Source organism: Coccidioides posadasii, chromosome 4 (genome assembly GCF_018416015.2).
Source record: "Coccidioides posadasii str. Silveira chromosome 4, complete sequence".
NCBI classification, from domain to species: Eukaryota; Fungi; Ascomycota; class Eurotiomycetes; order Onygenales; family Onygenaceae; genus Coccidioides; species Coccidioides posadasii.
The window spans coordinates 3,369,026-3,390,548 of record NC_089410.1 but is presented as its reverse complement, the minus strand read 5'-3'; the positions used below and the strand labels follow the sequence as shown (position 1 = coordinate 3,390,548).

The following is a 21,523-nucleotide window of genomic DNA, read 5'->3' as shown; positions in this document are numbered from 1 at the left end:
GCCCGGGGTAGTCAACATGTACTTGGCACAGAGAATCTCCCCATCAGTGCGCGTGAGATCCTCGACGATCTCGCGGTGCAGTGACACACCACTTCCAGTTCCAATCTCGAGAATTCGAAGATTGGGCCTTGGAGTGAATCACTTGCCGAATGAACTCTTTTCGTTCCAGCTGTCCGAGATATTTGTAGACGTTCGACAAAGTTCTTCCTGGCAAAATATCCTCAAGGTCTTTGCCGGACAGCAGAGAATCCATATTCATGCAAACTTGATGAATGGCACTAGCGACTGGAGCTGCAAGCGTGCCTTCCAGTTGTTTCAGCAAACTGTTGATTCGAGCGGAAATAGTCTGGTTGTCGAGACCTCTCCAAGTACAGGGCAACCTGATAGGGGTTAACTTAGACTGAGATTTGATCCAAGCAACGTGTCTCTGAAGATGGGGCAAGGTCGTGTTGCTTGAGGATTCCGAAAAGCACGATTGGGATAAGAGCAAGCAGATGTCTCCCAGCTCCTCCAGCAAGCGTGAATTGTCGGTACGGATCACTGGTGCGCAGAAGAGCTCGTTCACGTCCAAGAAGTCAATGTCAGGTTTCCATTCACACCTCGCTGCTGCGTGTCCGTCCCTTACCTCGCCTGAACTGGCAGCATCCGCAAGTGACATACGGATGCCGACTGCTTCAACAACTTTTCTGCCCTCACATGTGCAACAGCCGTCTCCAAGGACCGAATAATTGCTTAATAGCTTAGCAGAGACATTTGTGATCGTATCCGAAGTGCACCTGTAGAGAGAGATTTTGTCGATGCTGGTTGGAAGCCAAGTTCTGGTTTTGCGTGCGTAGCCATTGACAGCAGCAGCGCCCAGGATCTGCAGGGTTGCGTCAAGGACGGTAGGATGGATGTAGTAATTGGCTTCATCTCCCTGCCTTCCATTCACAACGTGTCCCATCCCCTGCTGCTCTGAGGTTGAACTCGCCATCATATCAAGGGTCTGGAAAGATCCTCCCAGATTCAGGCCACCCTTGGCCATCTTTTCGAACCACTTCCTCACATTAAGCTTTCTGGGCAGGGCATCAGGGTCCTGGGCCTGTTCAGGCGGAGAATACTGAGCGGAAGCTTCTCGTGTACAATGTTTTGTCCAGTTGCGCCCGTTATAGGACGGCACTGTGAACTCCCACCATTTGCTGTTCAAGGAATTCGTCAAACAGCCTAGTTGGAATGTGGCTATCATCTCAGTCGGCTTTCCTTCGCTTATCACTAAAGCCGTACTGACAATGATATTTCTAACAGTGAACCCCTCCTCGGCGTTTATCAATTGTCTGATGGCCTCGTCCGCTAAGACATTATATCCACAGAATGGGAAAATGATGTTCTCTCCCACTTTGTGGTCGCATATCCACGGCGCGTTTGTAACGTGGAATAGGTTGCGCCACACACTGGCTCAGTATCGCTACTCTCAACCACCCTAGAACCAAGAAGATCATGGTACGGGTATTTGCGGTTGCGCCATTCTTTGCTTAGCCGAGACTCGTACCAGTAGCTGCCCTTGTGATTCCATGGGTATCGGGGGACGCCCGAAAGACAGGTGCCCGTGGGGAAACGAGCCTCAAGGTTAACATGAACATTGAGAGAATACAGGGCACCAATGGCTGCCAAAAAGACACAGTACAGTCTTTATTGCGCGTCATGGCCGAGACATAAGGAGTGGGAGAGGAGGCCTCAGCAAATATCTGTCTCAGTGGTCCTGCAAGAGCTCCGCGAGGCCCAACCTCAAGGAAGACAGCATTATTTCCAATATCGTGCTTCAAGATAGCCATGATGGCTTCCCAGAATCAAACTGGTGATTCCAAGTTATCCCGCCAGTATTTTGACCCGGTTTTGTGCTCTGAATCTAGAATGTTGCCACTAACGCTGGAGAAAAAAAGCATCGACGGTGCTTTTCCGATCACTTGCTCGATTAGTGATTGGTAATGGTCACCAATCTCTTCCATATGGTATGAATGGTAGGCTTTATCAACCTGGAGTAGTCTAGCCAGAATCTGTGGCTGTTCCTTTTTTATAGCAGCAACAACAGATTTCACGGCATCAATATCGGCCGAGATTGTAACGCTCTTGGGCGAGTTGTCACATGCGATCGTGACGTTAGGGACGAGGTAGTTTTCAATTTCTCTCCAGCCCATTCCAATGGCCGCCATTGTCCCCGGTCGCTCTTGTTTGACTGCCACAGCTCCACGGTGGTGGGCAACTGTGATAGCTTCTTTAGCCGTAAGAGCCCCGGCGGCATATGCTGCAGCGATCTCACCACTGGAATGGCCCACAACGGCATGTGGGACAATTCCAGCAGCCTTGAGCGTGTCGACCAGTGCAATCTGAATAGCAGTGCAAAGAGGTTGAGAGAACTCGGCCGAAGACAGGCGGCTCTGCTTGCCTGCCTTCTTGAGCTCCTCTTCGATTGAGTAGTGAGGCTTCTTCCCAGCAATGGTTTGAAGCTGTTGGTCGAGAGATCGGATGCTAGATTTAAACACCTCATCGGATCGCAATAGCTCCCGTCCCATCTGCGGCCATTGTGCGCCCTGGCCGGTGAAAACCATCACAATGCTCGGTGGGCCTGCAGACTTCGAGTTTATAGGCTGAGAAACGCTTTCAATCACACCATTATTAACAATGGCAAATGCTCGGTACGGCAGATGGGTTCTTTTCCTGGCCAAAGTATAGGCCAGATCACAAATTTTGTCGGGATTCTGCTCGATCCAGACCTTGTAGTTGTCGACCAGCCTTGTTATTGATTTGGAGGAATTCGCTGTAAACAATAGAAGCTGAGGCGACTCCGGGAACCCAGATACCGCAGTCGGGATATTATAAGTCGCCGCAGACTCTAGAATTACATGGGCATTTGCGCCACCAATGCCAAAAGAATTCACACTCACCCGTTCAAGGCGGTCTTTCGGCCACGGAGTTGCCTCAGTAGGAACCGTGAGCTTCCCTTCCTCAAACGGAATGCTAGGATTGGGGATGCTGAATTTGATGTTTGGTGGGATGATACGGTGTTGAAGTGCCTTCACCATCTTCAAAAGCGAAACAAGGCCGGACGCAGCTTCGGTATGTCCGAGATTGGGCTTAACAGAGCCGATGTACACGCCCTTCTCTCCAAAGACGCGGGCCACAGCTCTCGTTTCAATGGGGTCGCCTGTCGGGGTACCTGTCCCGTGGCATTCTACCATGGCGGTTTCCGAGAAGTCAGTGATGCCTCCAAGCTCGTATGCCCTCCTCATCAAAGCTTCTTGCACATCCGTGCTAGGCTGCGATAGCGTCGGAGTTTTTCCGTCCACGTTGTGAGATGTGGCTCTCACGACAGCTTGAACCGGGTTGCCATCTCGAATGGCATCAGCCAACGGCTTGATGAATATGGCCGTAACTGCCTCTCCACGAGCATACCCATTGGCGTCAGCAGAGAAGGTCTTACATGAGCCATCGCTAGACAAGACTCCTTGCTCCTGCATAGCCACCGACATTCCCGGAGCCAGGATCAATTGACACCGCCTACTAGAGCGGATTCGCAGTCGCCTCTGCTAATCGCTGCGCAAGCCTCGTTCAGAGCCACCAAAGCAGACGAACATGCCGTGCGAATAGTCATGCTATTCAAATATGTTAGCGCGGGTCTACTTCATTGGCGTACCCACCAAAAATCATACCTTGGTCCCCGTAGATCGAATTCATAAGAGAGACGATTGGCGACGACAAAGTCTCCTGAACCAGAGATACGGTGGATTCCCCACGGCTGGGTTTCCCTCCCCAACATCTCCAGCCAGTCCTCTCCGAAATTACCAATATAAGTACCGATAGGCTTGCCTCGCCAGTCTGTCACACCGGCGTCCTCGAAAGCCTCGTGAGCCACTTCTAACATGAGCCGTTGCTGAGGGTCAGCTCGCTCTACTTCACTTCTTGCCATGGTAAAAAGGGACATATCCAGCGCCCCGACGTCGACACTCTCATCGAGAAAATATCCATACTGGGTTGAGACCGTTCCCGGCTTTTTCATGTCCGAGTAGTATGTTTCGATGTTATAGCGCGATTCCGGGACACGACATCGACCATCTTGCTTTGCAAGAAGAAAGTCCCATAGTTCATCTGGCGTTGCGAAGCCTCCCGGGAGACGACATGCCATACCACAAATTGCGATCGGAATTTGACCATTGGAATGGATATTGGAGGCCGAGACCCCATTTGCACCGTTCATCGTGTTGGAATTGCCGTTCATGTGCGCAGTGTTTGTGGATATGCCATTCGTACGCAAGCCGTTGGTGCGACGGGCATGGCCATTGGTAATAGGACCATTGATGTCAGAACCAATTGCCACGCCATGGCCATTCATGCCGTGGGTCTCGTCTATAGTCATGATGGGCTTATTTGTCAATGTTTACCAGAGATGAAATAATATTTTGTAGCAGGTTTGGAGGGGGCGAGCCCTCCATTTGAAGTTGAGACGCAGAACATGCTTTCCACCGATAACGTGTATATCATCACGACAATCTGGATGGAAGTTGTGTGTTCGGGCTTCCGCAAAAGGCGTCCGCCCCCCCAATCGCTAGCCGGAACCCGTATAGGCGAGGAGCTGAAACTCGGGCCGGGACGCCGATAGGGGGGTGGAAAGGGCCTCAGTCAGGCAGCCCATCAATTGAGATGCACACTAAGCAAGACCATGCTTAGCTGGGTGATTCGAGAGCTTTTGTTGCGACACAACACTTGCTGTCTGCGAATGGCTGACCTTAGGGGCTGTCGAACGTGGGGTGAGACAAGGTATATTATGAAGCTAGGTTGGAGTAACAGAGCGTCGTAAGAGGACCTGGCGATATCAGTTAACCAGCCTTAACAGAATAGGCTACATTTCAGGTAGCCCCGGGAAACTGCGGTCAAGCTAGTATCAAGACACTAGTTAGTCTCTATGTACAGTGATGCCTCTATATAACGAATCAATATTGGAAGCCTGTTCAATTCGTTATATAGAGGGATCCTTGATATAGAGCTAGCATACAAAATACGCTGTCATATCCTGCCGCTGCTGATTTTCAAGACTCCGAGCCTCTAATCTTCTCTCATAATGATTTAACCGTTGAATTAGCTCTGTATCTCCCTTATCCTGCTGCTCTTCATACAAGCGAAGCCTTTTCACTATGTCAAGGGCCTCGGTGGTGCTGATTTGCGGATCAGCTTCCATATTTATAGTCTCTTCCTCATCCTCAGGCTCCTCTGGCTCCAGCTGCTCAATTATACGGCGCTCTAGGTCTTCAGAAGAGTCCTCCACTACTTCCTCCGCGGGATTGAGGAAGTTTTCAATTTGCATTGGGTTTCGAATACCAGAGACCGTGCAGAGCCGTTGGAAATCATTGGAGATCTGTATTATTGAAAGATCTTCGGGCGGAACAGCTGTCTTCTTGAACAAGGCTCTCTGGAAGCAGTGTTGAATAGTGGCAGGCGCCATATCAATATCCCAAGCCTGTATTCCCCAGCGTAGGGCCTTCAAAACGTTCATTGTAGTAAGAGGATCATGGTTCGACTCGTATTCTTCAAGCATATAGATAATCCACTGCCGTTTCCAGTGGCACTTCCAAGAATATATAATCCCTTGATCTAGTGGCTGATATTTGCTCGTTGCATTTGGTGGAAGCCAAATAATCAGTGTATTCCGTAGGGGATAAAGGCTCTTATTGATATTTTCAACTGCCAGTGCATGAGCAGAGAAATTATCCATTAAAAGCACTACTTGACGGCCAGTCATTTTGGAATCAAACCATCTTAGCCATTCCTCCATGAGAATGCCCGTCATCCAGGCCTCCTTGTTGTGCCTCCATTTGAGATTGAGATTCTCAATATTGATGCCTGCGGCACGGAAAGCATGCGGTTGTTGAGCCTTTCCAATAAACCATATAGGTAATCTCTCAGATCCATCAGAATTGCAGCATAAATGGGCAGTAATCCATGCCTTTTCCTTCTTTCGGCCATCAAGAGAGCGAGTAGAGAGTCCTCGATCAGGAACCAGCTTCCAAAGGAGCCCAGTCTCATCACAGTTGAATATATCCCTGGCATTGTAATGCTGGAGAGCCATTCCTATACTCTTCATCTGTTGCTCTGCATCAATAGCACTTCCTGCCTCTCCATGGTATATACGATTCTTAATCGATCGTCGCTTTTGAAATCCTTCAAGCCAGCCATTGCTGAATGCAGGCATCTCGCGGTCCTTATATACTGACAGATTCTTCCAAAAGAACTCTGCTTTAAGCCGTATAACCTCTCGTGAGAGTTTAATTGATGTCTCTGCCTGTTGAATCCACAAATATAATGCTGTTTCAAGCTCTGGCCAGTGTTCACGACGGTAGCGCTTCTGGTTTGACGTACGGTTGACAGGCCGGTCAAGGTGTTCGTATCGTTTAGAAAGGATCTCGGAGACTGAAGATAAAGCAATCTTTTGCTTATATAGGGCCTCAAACCACTGCTTCAAGGCCTTGTTGGAGAGGGAAGGATTAAGAGCTTTGTGGGAGCGTAATTCCTTCTTCTGCTCGATTGAAATCGCGGTTCGGCGGGGCATTTTGGTCCCTTTTTGGCCTCGTTATAACGAATTATTAAGAAATCTTGAGAGATATTTAATGAATTTTGTAGTACGGAGTACTCCGTATAGAGGTTAACGAATATTTCGTATGAAGATTTAATCTTGGAAGAGATTTTTGTTTGTTATATTAGAGGATTCGTTATATAAAGTGATCGTTATATAGAGGCATCACTGGTTGGCCTCAAGCTTTCGGCTCGGATCTTCTTTGATCCTACGCAGAGTTCCAACTCTTCTTCCCAGCTCCTCGTCCCAGCCATACGAAGAGCAAGGTTAGAAGAGCACTGAATAGAGTTGAGGTTCCGTGGTCTCTTTAGCTTCCGCACATGCTTAGTAGCCTAGTAGGCCCTCCGAGAGCTAGAGAGGCCTACACCGCCGCAAGGATGCAAATGGGCTCATAGCACCCCTTTATTAAGGAGGATTGACTAAGTACATATAATGTTTCCGACCACCCAACGATTTTTTGTAAGGATTCGCCCGCGAACACACCATCGTCCTCGTCAATGTCGAAATCATTGCTCGACTTTCTTGTCTTATCGCCAGCGATGCTCCATGATGCCTCAGGGCAGACGCCATGCCTTAGAAGTGAGTATCCAAAGGGAGAAAGATTCCGGAAGAACACCAGAGCTTCTATCAAAAAGACCATGATACAAGTATTCCTTGGGGTTTTTGTTCCCTGAGAAACACTGCAGCTTGCCATACTGCTCCCTGGGGAGATATGATCCTTGGGGTAAAAGATCTATAGGGAGTGACTAGTAATGCCACGATATGCAAGGTCCTTGGGGATTTACTTACCCCACAGGAAGATAGATTCTAGAAGGAATACGATTAAATTCAGGTGAGGACCACACCAGCAGCTTCCATGAGGGACGCCACACTTTTGAGGAGAGATAGATTCTACAGGGAATACCCCTAATTCTGGGCGAAAAGCCACGGCAAATGAATTCCATAAGTAAGGTCACAGCTTTGACAAGAAATAGATCCTACAGGGAATGCCTCTATTTGTGGGTGAAGAATCATGGCGACAGATCCATAAGGGGCCAGGACATCTCGGTATATAACTCTAATACCCCTTATTCTTTGGGGAAGCGACAGCTGATCATGTATGCAAGACAGCAATATCATGTCGGTTGCAACATTGGGATGGGGTTTTGTAGGGAAAAATTCGAAATTGCGAATTTTCTGACTTTGATAATTTGAAAACTGAGTGCTTAAACTGCAACCCAATTAGAGTGATGTACTTACTTAATGAGACAGACAAATTGTTCGCGATCCAGTTTCAGCTCTCATCCTCAAACCACGTCCTTCAACACGCCATGAGTTCCACATTTTTTCCTCACTCTCCTCTTTGCACCGACAAATTTTACCACATGGCTTTTCACAGACTGCCTCAATGCAGACAAGTTATTCTATGGCTTATGCTTATGACAACCAGGGATCACAGGCAGCACCTAGTTTACGAAGGCTGGAAACACACACGCCATGAAATAACTTGCCGGTTAGAGAGAACCGAAAATGAAATTAAAGAGTGGGAAAGCTGAAATCATGGGATTTGCAAATCAAAATACAAGAGGAAAAGCAAGTTGAATTCCTCATTTGAGCGCAATGGTAACAATGGAGTAGGAGGGGAAACCATGGCTGACCAGCATTTGTAAGAGAACACCCTCCAGAGCCACATATGCTACAAGTTATAACCCCAAATCTCATCCGGCAACTAGTTAATGAACTTCACCAGCACCATCTAGCCAACCACCAAGTCTGAGGTCCACAATATGTCCCAGGTCCGTGGACCCATCCTCTTGCACACCTGTTTCCTCAAAATCCTGGAGTATTTTATCAATATATTCACCCGCCCCTGACAAGTGAAGGATATGAGCAATGGCCCGGTGTAGAGCAAGTAGCTGGGGGGAGGGAGCATCTATTACTCTTCCTTCGCTGAGAAGGAGTTTGCGAGTAACAGGTAGTCCCCGACGTGCTGCTGAGACTGGGTTAAGGAAACTGTCAATGCGGTAGGTATGTTCCTCGCCAGCAACAGTGTCAAAGTATACCTCAAAATTGCCAAAGCTTTTATGGAAAGTTGGAGTCAGGCTGATAGCATTGTGTGGGCTATCAATGTGACAGCCCTCATGAGATGAGCATATCCACAATGCTGAACCTCTCAAATGAAAATCCACGCGTTAGCAGCTTTGAAACAGATTGTTAGGAAGATAAAGAGGGTTTACAACCTAAGGGTGCTGGTTATACACTTGGATGGAAAAACTTCTCTACAAAAGGCCTTTACAAACTGGGTTACAGAAGAAGGCATACACATTGAGAGATCCCCTCCCTATACACCACAGCAAAACGGACTGGCAGAATGGTCAGGAGCCTTAATATCTACAGTGGCTTGAACTATATGTGTAGCTGCCAATTTGCCGGAGGATCTATGGCCAGAAATAACCAAAGCAGCAGCTTATTTGTTGAACAGAACCCTGGTTAAAGCTCTAGAATGTGAAACCCCTTTAACAATGTTGGAATCCTACCTTAATGATAAAGCTGGAACAAATAAGCCAGATACCTTGCACTTACACGCCTTTGGCTGCAGAGCCTACCCGCTTATAAAGGATAACTCAATTCCAAGAAGCCGCAAACTGGCTGCAAGAGCTGAAATTGACTACTTAGTTGGATATGAATCCACAAACATCTTCTGTATATGGATCCCACGCAGGAATGAGGTGATCTCAACCAGGGATGTTATGTTCAACAAAAAGATCTTCTTCGACCCTAGAGAAGTTGCAAATGAAATAACAGACCTACAAAAGGAACTACTAACTAACCTGGTTCAATTAGAAAACTTTACTAGGGAAGGATCTGACATTGCAGAGTCCTCAGATGAATCCGACGAGGAGCTTATACAATTACAGTCCAAGGGACCTAAGAATTCAGGAACTAAGGGGGTAGATCCCTTGGAAATTGACAAAATCAACGGCTTACAACTGCCTACACCAGATCCTACGCCGGCTCCTACATCTCAACCGCCCCTAGTTCTGGATACTGCTCCAGATTACGCTCCGGACCTTCCAGACCTTGAAGATATAATACGGTTCCAACAGCGCAGAACCTCGCAAGTCCTGCTGCCGTCACCGAAACAACACCAGAAGCAGAAATGCCTGGAGGGTTATAGTTCCCCGAATGCTTCCATAGCAACACCGTCCGCTCAAATACTCAACCAACTTGAAGAAGTATCCCTTAATGAGGAGTCTAACCCGGTGGACAATCTAATGATTTCCCAACAAGAGATCCAGGAAGGAGTCTGAAAGCCTACAAGGACCAGAAAGCAGAACACTGAACAAATGAACCCAGAGGAATTATAGGACCCTCTAAGAGGGAATGCAAGAATCTATATGGATTCCGGATTAACAATATAAAGGATTTGGACAGCTTATTCGCAAGCTTTATGGCTGGAAAGGAACCAACACACTGTCTACACCAAGAAGAGATCCCGCCGCCTCCCAAGAGCTATAAACAAAACATCTGAATAGGAAGGAATATGAACGAGCTATGGAGGTTGAAATGCGGAAGCTCTGGGAAAAGGGCTGCTTTGAGAAGGTTCCAGCTACATGTGCGGAAGCTGACGGGTTGACCCCAGTGCCACTAATGTGGGTGTATGACAACAAATTCGATGCAGATGGATTCCTTTTGAAATATAAGGCAAGGATTGTGGTATGTGGAGATCTTCAGCCAGCTGCAGATGGACACTTATGCAGCAACATTGGCCATAAGGGCACTAAGATTCATAGTTAACCTGATGGTGATTTATGACTTGGAGTCCGCCCAATATGATGCTGTGAATGCTTTTATAAATGCCAAAATGGAATCAACTTTATACACTCAAATCCTGGATGGATATAAGAAGGGTGAAGAAGGGAATGTACTGCTAGTCCTAAGGGCTTTATACAGCACTACAACCTTGCCACTACTATGGAACAAGGAACTCTCCGGCATGCTCAAAGGTCTAGGTTTCAAGCAAATCCTTGACGAACCGTGCATATTTACTAACGGCAAGCTGATCCTCTACTTCTACGTTGACGATATTGTTATACTCTACCACCGAGAGGATAAAATCGTGTTTAACAGGAATATACAGCAGCTTAAGGGCTTATACGAGCTTCGAGAGATGGGAGAGCTTCAATGGTTCCTCGGGGTAAGAGTTATAAGGGATCGAAAGCTCCGGAGAGCATGGCTTTGCCAGGATAGTTATATTGAGAAAATTGCAACCCGTTTCCATATTGCGGATCCGAACCATACAAACTGGCCAAGGACACCGATTACAAACGAACTAGGACAAGCGAATCTGCAAGATATCCATGCATACCAATGCAAAGTTTGTTCAGCTTTATACGCTGCTATTGTAAGTAACCCGGCCAGACATAAGCCTTTGCTGTAAGCAGATTCAGTGAGGCCATGCGCAACCCTGGACCAGAACATCATACTGCAATCAATCACATTATCGCCTACTTATACGCAACTTGGGGATACGGCCTAGGATTTGGATACCCCCAATGTGAAGTCTTTGCCCCATGAAGTGGTATATTATTTCGGAATATAATTTTCCTGGTGACTGAACTGTGTTGTGGATCCTGAGCTCCAGTCTAGACAGGTATACTCAGATGAAGAGTGTGATGGAAAATCACTGCCGAGATTTGTGTAACCCTCTGCCGCTAAAGATGATCTTGACAGGAAGAAATCGGAATATGAGAAATCATTCAAGGTCTCTCCACTTGGCAACAGCTCGTTTTTCTCCTGGTCGCGGTAGTCCCGAAGCTCTAAGCCCATTTGTCGTTGTACATACGAGACACTGTTTATGAATCCCATTACCGCAACGTTGATGTCTTGACCTCTGTGTGATACTACACTCAATTTATGGCGGTCCCGGGGGCAAATTCGCCATTGATAAAAGAACGACGTGGCATCGAGGACCGTTATATACTTACATCCGACTATGGCGCCGATAATTTCTTCTTGCCTGGCGGCCGGATAGACATCAGGTTCCACGATTTGGTTAAGCTTCCTAATGTCCACTAAGTACGTATCTGTCTTTCTGCGTGGGTTTTCCGTCCACGATCAATCACATTCTCCATGTCACAAAGACTGGGTATCCGCTAGAAGTATGGTTGCTCGCCCATTCCATTTTGTCCTTGCTCATGGAGCTTATCGAACGTCTCATCAACTATTTCACGGTCTTTGGCACTCAACGGATAAACCCTGGCCCTTTTTTGAGGCTTTTTGCCTGGCAGAAGTGATATCTTCATCCAAAGCTCTATGCAGATGCTCTGGAGACTGCAATCACAATGACCAACCATTTACTAACTAGGACTACCCTTTATAACTCACCGAAACCCAATGGGACTACCTTGAATTGTGATATCAAGCCTTCACCATATCACATCCCCTTTTGCGCCTAGTCTAAAGCACCACCTCACACACTACCCTATCGAAAATCCGGACCTAAGGCGTACACCCATCTATATGGAAATGCGAAGCCTGTGGACAAGCTTAGCCCTAGGTAGAAGGACTGCACTCTAAAGGCTAAAGCCCCCTGGCAACCCAGTGTGTTTGGCTGAGAGTGCTAGAGAGACAAAGCTGTCATGGCGGTCTGTGCAACAATTGCCGTCCGCTGTGGAATTGGCGGAGCAGCACCTTTTTAAGATGATAGGGTGGGTAAAAGGCAGCATACCGCCACAGCTACCATCATACGTCCGTCATGAACAGATTTCTTAAACATCATGGCACTATCATCGTCGAGTTCATCCAAAAAGTCGGGCTTTAATCCACCAGGTTGACCTGCTCTCAAAGATAAGCAGGAGGCCATGAGGGCCATAAAGACGCAATAAGCCAATAGCTCGCACGGCTTGTTCAGCAAGTCAGTTGGTGGTATTGAGAATGTTGGAGAATAGTGGAGTAACACACAGAGAGCTCAATTGTGCTACGGCCGCAGTCAAAAGACACCGTGTTTGCCATTCTAATAGTTTACAGGGAAAGCCCTTTGTATGCTTTTTCTAGCTGCTCCTGAAATGCTGAGTTGTGCGAGGGAGAAGATGGACATTGGAAATGTTGACAGCTTGCCAAATCTGTGAATACTAGTCTCTGTTTGATCCTGAAGTCATCTATGGTGACCAACTACATATATGTGTCAACATCTAACAAAAATACATGGGCTTAGCTGTCTTCTAGACCTCCATGTATTAGTGATGTTTATGTGGTTGTAGCCAAATCATCATTTCTCTGTTAATATTCATCAGTGTTGATGGCCCTTTTGTCTGCTTTCATACTCCAGATCTTGATGGATTTCAGCTCAGTCCTTGCCCACTACAACATTATCCTTAGCCTCTTAGGGCACTGAACAATTTATCAGAAGTCAAACTTTTGGCTTTTTAATTTCACAGCACTATTTTCCACTCTCAATGATAACAAAATCCGTATTGTTGTCTTCTTGAGCGGAATTGTCCTCGTCCTGGTCTTCAGATTCTTCACCCTCCAACCCAGCTTCAACAATTTCCGAATCCTTGTGAGAGGCGGCCCGGCTGCGATCAGCCATCATCCAGACACTATTCCTCGCCAAACGCATCCTGTCGACTTCGCGAGCTTCAAAAAATTTGAATGTAAGTTTCTTCACCCGGATACCAAAGATCTGCTCTCCAGGAGCCACGTAGCGATTTGTGGCTTCCCGCCCTTGTTCGTACCTGCCAGAGGCCCCCACATTACCAATTGGCATCCCAGCCGCAAACTCCTCTACAGGCAATGAAAACTGGCCTGCATAATGTTGTGCAAGTCGAGCACCTCCCTCGGTGCTCGTATCGAAAAGCGTGCGAAGGCCAATCACAAGATATACATTCGAGCCGCTCTCAATCTGCTCTTGAAGCCATTCCCGAACTTTCTCTTCTTTGCATAACGTGTTAAACACGGCCGTAGGTTTCCTGAGCGTGTAGATCCGGCCTAAACGTGCAGAAAGACGTAAATCAGAAGACCCCGTGCGCCCAATGGATAATTGTGCAACATGAGAGAGAAATGCTTGCACCCTCGCGTTCATATGACGCTGTAGGAAGGCGGAATAATCACGTACTACCTTAACGGTATAGTCCTTCGGTGTCAATGGCGTGGGGGTTTCAAGGGCGTCAAGCTCTGGATCCTTGATATTCGGAATCAAGCTTGCCAACTGGACGTCTTCTAGCGAGAAGAAATGATCATTGAGAACCCAACACGATGGCATCACGGCGGATAAAATGCCTGGTATTTTTCAACACATGCACATTAAGTGAGTACATAGACCTAGATCTGTGAAGTCCAAGCGCCATGACTAACACGTAGGTATCAAGGTTGTTGACGAAGTGAACCTGATATCCATATATATATGTAGTGTGCGGTGTAGTGGCGTCAAGATAGATGAAGGAACCAATCATCAAGAATCCAAGATTGAAAACTAGGAGCTACCAAAGAATAGGGGGTTCCACCCATCACACTTTGCCTGATGATACATAAACCCTGTGCCCTTGTCTCCTAGAATCATTAAAATTCCATGAACTTGATCTGAAATGCATCAAGATCTGGAGACCAAACATGCAGGATCACTGACGTCAGCACTGCATGAGCTACCGAGTACTCCATATGAAGTTGCGTTGACATGGTAAGTACGGTAATGACGGAAAGGTTTGGGTGGCGACAGACTGCTGAGGTAACTTTTACCTCTGGCTTCAGAGTAGACAATAACATATCATCTGCACCTATTTTCAGGTTATCTGTGGATTTTTCGGATGCTGTGACAGGCCCTATGTATTGAAGCCTTATGTTTTACTAACCTGACGTAAATTTTCTTCAATACTCTAGTCAATGGAGGGCTGGAAGGCGAATCCGGGGATAGCGCAGGGTTATAACAGAGCTCATCTACCACTGGCAATTATGATCACCTGAATTGGGCAAGGTATCTATCTGAACTATCTTGACATTATTTACACCTTTGAGACAGGCTTCAGAGAGGTGGGATATTAGTTGTTCTGGAAGAAGCTGTTTATGCTACAGGAAAACTTGTGGATATTGTTGACTTGTCTCTCTTGAGTATTGAGCGTTTTGTCCAATGGCAGCTTGAGAGAGCTGAGGAAACAGCAGCCCCGGACGAGGTTATCCGAGTGATGCAAGTTACATGTACCCCGCATGTTAACTTCCCATGATGACCACAATTGAACAATGGATCTGAATTCCTATGCAAACCGGCTCAGAGACCGGTTTGAGAGAACCGGACAAATAGCACTCTTGGAAGAAGCTATCCAACTTGAACAGGAAGCTGTTGACCGCACCGCTCGTGATGACCCTAGTCGAGCAATGTATTTGAACAGTCTGAGTGTCCAGCTTGGAGCCCGATTTAAGAGAATGGGAGAAACATCAGACCTGGAAAAAGCTATCCAACTTGGACAGGAAGCTGTGGATTGCACTCCTCATGACCACCCCATGCGAGCAGTGTATTTGAACAGTCTGAGTGTTATGCTTGAAGGCCAATTTGAAAGAACAGATGCAATGTCATACCTGGACGAAGCTATCCAACTTGAACAGGAAGCTGTAGATTGCACTGCTTGCAACGACTCTAATCGAGCAGGTTATCTGAGCAATCTTTCTAAGCAGCTTGGAAACCGATTTAAGAGAACAGGAAGAAGATCAGACCTGGAAAAAGCTATCCAACTCGGACAGGAAGCTGTGGATTGCACTGCTTGTGATGATCCTGATCGAGCAATATACCTGAATAATTTGGGAAATCGGTTCAGACACCGATTTGAGAGAACAGGAGCAATGGCAGACCTGGAAGCAGCTATTCAACTTGGACAGAAGGCTGTGGATTGCACTGCTTGTGATGATCCTAATCGAGCAATGTGCCTGAATAATTTGGGAAATCAGCTCAGCAACCGATTTGAGAGAACAGGAGCAATGGCAGACCTGGAAGCAGCTATTCAACTTGGACAGAAGGCTGTGGATTGCACTGCTTGTGATGATCCTAATCGAGCAAGATTTCTGAGTAATCTAGGAAATTGTTTTGAAGCCCGATTTGAGGGAACCGGAGCAAAATCAGACCTGGAAAAAGCTATTCAACTTGGAAAGGAAGCTGTGGATTGCACTGCTTGTGGTGATCCTGATCAAGCAATGTATCTGCATAATCTGGGAAGTTTTCTTGAGAAACAATTTGAGAAATCGGTTGCAATGTCAGACCTTGAAGAAGCTATACAACTTGAACGGAAAGCTGTTGATTGCACTCCTCATGATCACCCGAACCAAGCAGTGTATTTGAGCAGTCTGGGAGCCCGGCTTGGAAGCCGCTCTGAGATACCAGCATTGACGGCAGAACTAGAAGAGTTTGTGCAATTTGAGGAGGCTGTGTATTACACCGCTCGCGATGACCCTAATCGGACGTTGATTCTGGATATTCTACATGAGCTGTTGGGAGATCGATATCACCGAACCCATGCACTGTCGGACTTAAAAAAGGCCAGCCGACTTGCATTTAAAGCTTCGGATTGCACTGCTTGCGATTACCCCGATCAAGCAACGTATCTGGATAACCTGGAAAGATGTCTGAGAGAAAGATTTGAGAAAACAGATCAAATGTCAGATCCGGAAGAAGCTGCCTGTTTTGGACAGCAAGTTCTGGATTGCACTGCTCGCAATCACCCCAATCGAGGAAGGCGTCTGGATGACCTGGGAATGCAACTGGAAAAGCGACTTGAGAGAACCGGAGGAAAAATTAGAGATTCCAGAGGATCTCTTAATCTATTTACTGAGGCCCTGAATATATATAATGCTAGGCCCCTTGATCGTATCAATGCCGGCAAATATGCTTTCATCTATTATATCCGCGACAGCAATTGGAAGAGCGCACGGACTGCCTCTGATGCGGTTGTTGGCTTATTACCACGATTGAATCTCCGGTGGCTCTCCAGATACGATCAACAGCATCTTATTAAGAGCCTCACACGTTTCTCATCGCTAGCGGCCTCTGCTGTGCTTCAGGCGGAGGGCACTCCAGCTGAAGCGGTTGAGATTCTCGAGGCTGGCCGCGGTGTGATCGCCAGTTTTATCATCGACGCCCAGAGCGACATCTCACATTTGGAAGAATATAAGCCTGAATTATATTATGAATACATGACGCTTCGCCAGCATGTCAATGTACCGTTCTCAAATATTGCCGAACCCGAGATTAGCCCTTCAAGCGGCTTGACATCCACAATACAACTTAGCACACATGAGTTGCAGTCAAACGTTCACCGCTCGATTACGCAGCGCCATCGGGACATCGAGAGGTTGGAAGAAATAGAGAGCAAGATCAGACAACTACCAGGATTGGACCGGTTTCTGCTCCCGCCAACTTCGACTGATCTGATGGCGCTTGCTGTTCGTGGACCGATTGTTTCCTTCAACGTTACCATGTATCGAAGCGACGTGTTCATCATCACAACGTCTGCAATCGTTGGTATGCGTCTTGAGGAGCTTTTGTTCAACGATCTAAGGAAGAATGTTGACAAGTTGCTCGGAAAAAGCAAGTTATCAGTCGGCAGACCCAGCACGAAATCTCAAAGGCAAAAAGAGCTTCAAAATATCCTGGGGTGGTTGTGGGATGTTGCAGTATATCCTGTTCTCAGTCAGTTACGATTTATTTCACCTGTTCCTTCGAATCCTCTACCACATATATGGTGGGTTACAAGCGGGTATATGGGCCTTATGCCTCTCCACGCGGCAGGACACACAGACGAGACCGCTTTGGATTACGTCGTGTCCAGTTACATCCCCACTGTGAAGGCCCTCAAGTATTCCCGTGAGCAACAACTTCGACGCCCACTTGAGCCAAATCCAAATATGCTCATTGTCACAATGCCGGAAACTGCTGGTATGGGGGCTCTGAAAACCGTTGAGGAGGTGGAATCAATCTCAAGGAGCATCTATCCTATCGTTCCCACAATTCTCAACAAACCGTCCAAGAAAACCGTTTTGAACGAGGTTCGCACACACCATATGGTACACTTCTCATGCCATGGAAATTCTGATTCAACGGATCCGTCAGCCGGCGGATTATTTCTCGGACCGGGTGAAGATGGACGGGCGGAGCATTTTACGGTGCGAGAGCTTGCTAATATCAGCTATGAGCATGCACGGATTGCGTTTCTGTCCGCATGTTCCACGGCCGAGAACTCGTCAGAGGAGTTGATTGATGAGGTGATACACCTGGCAAGTGCGTTCCAGCTGATTGGGTTCCCGCACGTTATTGGAACTCTCTGGGAAGCCAGCGATAAAGCGGCAACTTGGATTTCCGGCGCGTTCTACGAAAGTTTGATGCGCAGCCTGAGAGAAGATGATTTTCGTGTTAGGCACGATGTCGTTGCCAGTGCCCTCCACCAGGCTGTCAGGAGGCTGAAAGAAAGGATGAGAAACGACTTAATCTCTTGGGTACCATTCATCCATGTCGGCGCATAAGGGGGGAAATATGTTTTCACCAGGTGAGATGGTGGATGACCAGATTCTAGATGGTGGATGACCAACTTCTGTATGCAATGTGGCACCTTCGGCGCGGGATTGCTAGGATTCCACGTCTTTCTTTCTTTGAAGATCAGACTCAACGAATGAATTTTCAGACTTTCAGCTGCCCTCCATTTGCTATTGTGCCCTTAAACATGAGCTTCTCGGACCTGGGCTCCTCGAACAGTGCGTCAAAAATTGGTCACTGGGTTCAACTCTGTCGCCCGGGCGTTCATCAAGACGAATCCCACCAGGAGAAGGGTCACAACTGCAAGACGATCAGGCTGTTTTGATAGCTGACTGTCGCTGCTGTCACGGACTCCATATGACAAGGGACCGACTGACATGTTCTCCTGGATGGGGAATAATACTGGCCGCCGACGCATGGAGCAAGGACGCCACGCTGGGCGAGGCAGCTGCACAAGTGCTTCATATTCACTATAAACCTCAGTCTTAACGACATTCAATCATTGCTCAACATATGTGTTGAACTTATCCTCAGGCCATTGAAGGATCTTCTCTAATAATTAATTCACAGTCTTAAATATCAGCCTGTTTCTTTTGGTATCACTTCTTGATCCAAGCAATTCTTGTGTTGTCCCTGAGAGTTCTGTTGAAGGCCTCATCAGGGTGGTGGACCTTCTCATCAAGTGGGAAGGCTCAGCGCTTGCCTTTGTTGGTCTGCCTTGGGCAGTTCCATAATGGTGAATTGCTGACATCTTTTCTGAATTATCTTGCCTCTCAGTACCAGATCGACCAACGACCAACCACTGGTTATGAACCCATTGCTTGTCCAAGACTGATAAACAGGCCTTTTACTTGAGGCAGACTATGGCTACCGCTAACATGTTCCGTGATTGGTCATATGTAGTGGTGGCCTGATCTCTCTGGCCGGATCACCCCTAAAATTAAGTCTTTTGGGTGAAAAAAAATAAGACATTCAGCCAAGTTATTGTCAAACAAATGTTCCAGGAATAGCAAGACTCTGATATTCCACCTAGAGATTCTTCTTGGTAACCTAATAGCTTTCAACGAAAGGCCACATCCGTCGCGCTTCTTCTGGGGATTTCTCGGCCGCCATCTGTTTGATGAACATATCCAGTAGTTCCTGGTTTTGCCGGCGCTTTTCTATGATGTCCATCTCGGGAGGTATCCATCCATCTTCATCCGTATCCAAACACTTCCTCGCTAGCTCATGAGCCTTATGCCAATCCTCGTATTCCCTGAACTGGGAATCATGCTCTTCTATCTCCCCTTGGCTGAAGGAGTAAGGGCAGTCACCAGTAAATCCCAGCTCATGCCAGTTCTCGAAGATCTCTATAAGACAGGCTCGAAGCGGGATAACTCCAACTTCTGAAGTTTCACCGCAGCGCTTGAACAGTTCCCGGAAAACGCGCGGAAGGTTCATCGCGGTATGGGCAGGCCTATTCTCAAGATAGTTTGAAACTTCATATGCCTTGGCGGCTACAGCTTGCTGCTGCTCATACCTTGCCAACTGTTGTTCTTCCAGGTCCAGCTCATCGAAGTTATCAGGAAGCCCCGGCTTTTGAAATCCTTGAGCATAATTTTGCGGTGGTTCCAGGAAGACTGGCCATCGTGCTTGCAAAAAAAGCGGAAGGATGGATATTGATTGCCAATCAATGAGTGAAAGGATCTGCGATGGTTCATTTGGAGACACATAAATGTTTCCCATATGAAGATCTGTATGCCAGATGACAGGCTTGGCGGATTTTGCGAGAGTGGGATGCGAGTCCAGTAACTTCAGAAGGTGTATAGTGCTTTCCAGAAGGCCCTTCTGCTCTATAGGACTTCCCTGATAGAAAGTTCCTGGGTGCGGTGATGAACCATGTAAAACACGGAATATCTCCCGCTTTGCGATCGCAATACCATACGCAGATAATGTAGTCCCTGAGAGCATATATTAGAATCAACATCAAAGCAATAACAAAAATATACTCACATGGTCCTAGATCTATTTTGAAGTCATCCCATCCCTTATAGTCATCCAGCATGTATGATCTGTCGCCTGAGCGGCCCACGCAGTATGATTCTGAGGGATCAATGTCCAAGTCAAGCAGCTTACATCCTGGAAGGTTCCCACAAAAAGCCCGTAGATACAGGCTGCCATAGGCGGGGAGCTGGATCGAGGAAAGTTCACGTTCAAACTTGGTAAGCTGCTTGATGAGCTCCAGTTTGTTGGGCTGAGACATCTCACCCCATATCTTGAAAACAGGAATCCCTGCTGCCCTCTCTATAATGATATATTCTACACCTACGGGGTTCGTGGGATCTGAGGACCACGTGTAGACCTCTGGGACTGGAACATTTGTATGTTGGCTCACTATGAGATACGTTGTAAGTTGACAGACATTGTGGAATGCAAGACCATTTGCATACCATATTTCAAAACAGCCACCTCTGATTCAGTAGTGTACACTGCCGGTCCAGAGTTGCGACATGGAATTTTTGCAATAATCTCCATTCCATTTTCCTTTTTCATTAAAAGGGCCTTGCTGAAGCCCCCTTCCATCTTTTCAACTGCATTAATGGGAGACTCTTCGCCTCCCGCCGTGGCAGCAACAGCGCAGAGAGCAGCCAGGTTAAACTTCACATAACGTCGTTCAAATTGAGTCCTCTCATTAACAAGAAAATTTCCATTTGTATACTCAAAGAGTTGTTCGTCACTGATGGGTTTGCCTAGATCATATTAACCAATAAGGAAAGCACCCGGTGTTCATTCAGTGCATACCACGACAAGAGATTTGTATATTCCGCCTCATTTGTTTCCCGGGAGCACCAATCTTTTGTAGGAGGAAGGAGATACGATTTCGCATCGTCGGTAAAGACCTGTCACAAATTGGAAGAATGAGAGATTCAACACCTAAGCGCTGTCGTAGAGACTGTTGCCTTTACAGACCTAGCCCCAAAAAGGCTAGTTTATACTGATGTAATCCAAACTAGTCTGTTTCTAGTACTTAAGTACTAGTTTACCTGAGCCCTCGCGGAGCCATGCCTCACAAGCTTCGGAGCCCCTTCAAATAGGCGCTGCGACAGTGGATAATTGTTGTGGAAATGGAGTTCACTGTGAGCATCTGCTGTTTTTCTCCTGGCGCCTGCAACAATCAACCAATGGATGGTAGGTGTTGAATTGATGACTGTGGTGAACCAAGGGTGCAGCACTAAATTGGACAGGCAGCAAGATGTACCACTTTCCATACCTTATGCTGAGGTGCAGTCAGTGGGAAAGGTCGGAATCTCCACCCGTTCAACTTGGACTAGCAAACACGACAGCCTGGAATGATCGTCTCTCTGATTCACCAGTTAGTTTGGGCCAGACAGAGAGGCATTGACAAGACTGAAGGTTCAGGCCGTTACAACACACCAACTGAGGGATTGCCC

At 47.1% G+C, this 21,523-nt stretch overlaps 8 protein-coding genes across 8 annotated transcripts; 1 reads left to right on the top strand and 7 right to left on the bottom strand.

The window, feature by feature from the left end:
• Window positions 1-43: 43 nt before the first annotated feature.
• D8B26_007981 (putative secondary metabolism biosynthetic enzyme) lies at window positions 44-1,225 on the bottom strand (the record flags this gene model as incomplete). Its single annotated transcript, XM_066125703.1, has 1 exon — window positions 44-1,225. One exon carries the CDS (start codon window positions 1,223-1,225, stop codon window positions 44-46), a length of 1,182 nt encoding a protein of 393 aa, XP_065981787.1.
• A 601-nt stretch (window positions 1,226-1,826) lies between these two features.
• On the bottom strand, window positions 1,827-3,506 carry D8B26_007980 (Type I Iterative PKS; the record flags this gene model as incomplete). Its single annotated transcript, XM_066125702.1, has 1 exon — window positions 1,827-3,506. The coding sequence occupies one exon, from the start codon at window positions 3,504-3,506 to the stop codon at window positions 1,827-1,829; it is 1,680 nt and encodes a 559-aa protein (XP_065981786.1).
• A 14-nt stretch (window positions 3,507-3,520) lies between these two features.
• D8B26_007979 (putative PKS/NRPS-like protein biosynthetic cluster) lies at window positions 3,521-4,390 on the bottom strand (the record flags this gene model as incomplete). The annotated part of the gene is made up of 2 exons (XM_066125701.1): window positions 3,521-3,629; window positions 3,687-4,390. 2 exons carry the CDS (start codon window positions 4,388-4,390, stop codon window positions 3,521-3,523), a joined length of 813 nt encoding a protein of 270 aa, XP_065981785.1.
• A 607-nt stretch (window positions 4,391-4,997) lies between these two features.
• On the bottom strand, window positions 4,998-6,384 carry D8B26_008431 (uncharacterized protein). Its single transcript, XM_003067444.2, has one exon. The coding sequence runs from the start codon at window positions 6,218-6,220 to the stop codon at window positions 5,018-5,020; it is 1,203 nt and encodes a 400-aa protein (XP_003067490.2). The 5' UTR covers window positions 6,221-6,384; the 3' UTR covers window positions 4,998-5,017.
• Window positions 6,385-6,962: 578 nt separating this feature from the next.
• On the bottom strand, window positions 6,963-7,615 carry D8B26_007978 (uncharacterized protein; the record flags this gene model as incomplete). The annotated part of the gene is made up of 3 exons (XM_066125700.1): window positions 6,963-7,334; window positions 7,391-7,408; window positions 7,583-7,615. The coding sequence occupies 3 exons, from the start codon at window positions 7,613-7,615 to the stop codon at window positions 6,963-6,965; spliced, it is 423 nt and encodes a 140-aa protein (XP_065981784.1).
• Window positions 7,616-12,867: 5,252 nt separating this feature from the next.
• Window positions 12,868-13,929, bottom strand: D8B26_007977 (uncharacterized protein). The gene has a single exon (XM_003067441.2). It carries the CDS (start codon window positions 13,842-13,844, stop codon window positions 13,023-13,025), a length of 822 nt encoding a protein of 273 aa, XP_003067487.1. The 5' UTR covers window positions 13,845-13,929; the 3' UTR covers window positions 12,868-13,022.
• An 886-nt stretch (window positions 13,930-14,815) lies between these two features.
• D8B26_007976 (uncharacterized protein) lies at window positions 14,816-18,082 on the top strand (the record flags this gene model as incomplete). Its single annotated transcript, XM_066125699.1, has 1 exon — window positions 14,816-18,082. The coding sequence occupies one exon, from the start codon at window positions 14,816-14,818 to the stop codon at window positions 18,080-18,082; it is 3,267 nt and encodes a 1,088-aa protein (XP_065981783.1).
• A 983-nt stretch (window positions 18,083-19,065) lies between these two features.
• D8B26_007975 (uncharacterized protein) lies at window positions 19,066-20,977 on the bottom strand. The gene is made up of 4 exons (XM_003067439.2): window positions 20,874-20,977; window positions 20,522-20,821; window positions 20,085-20,465; window positions 19,066-20,032 (listed from the first exon to the last, which is right to left on the bottom strand). The coding sequence occupies exons 1-4, from the start codon at window positions 20,956-20,958 to the stop codon at window positions 19,143-19,145; spliced, it is 1,656 nt and encodes a 551-aa protein (XP_003067485.2). The 5' UTR covers window positions 20,959-20,977; the 3' UTR covers window positions 19,066-19,142.
• Between the last annotated feature and the right edge of the window lie 546 nt (window positions 20,978-21,523).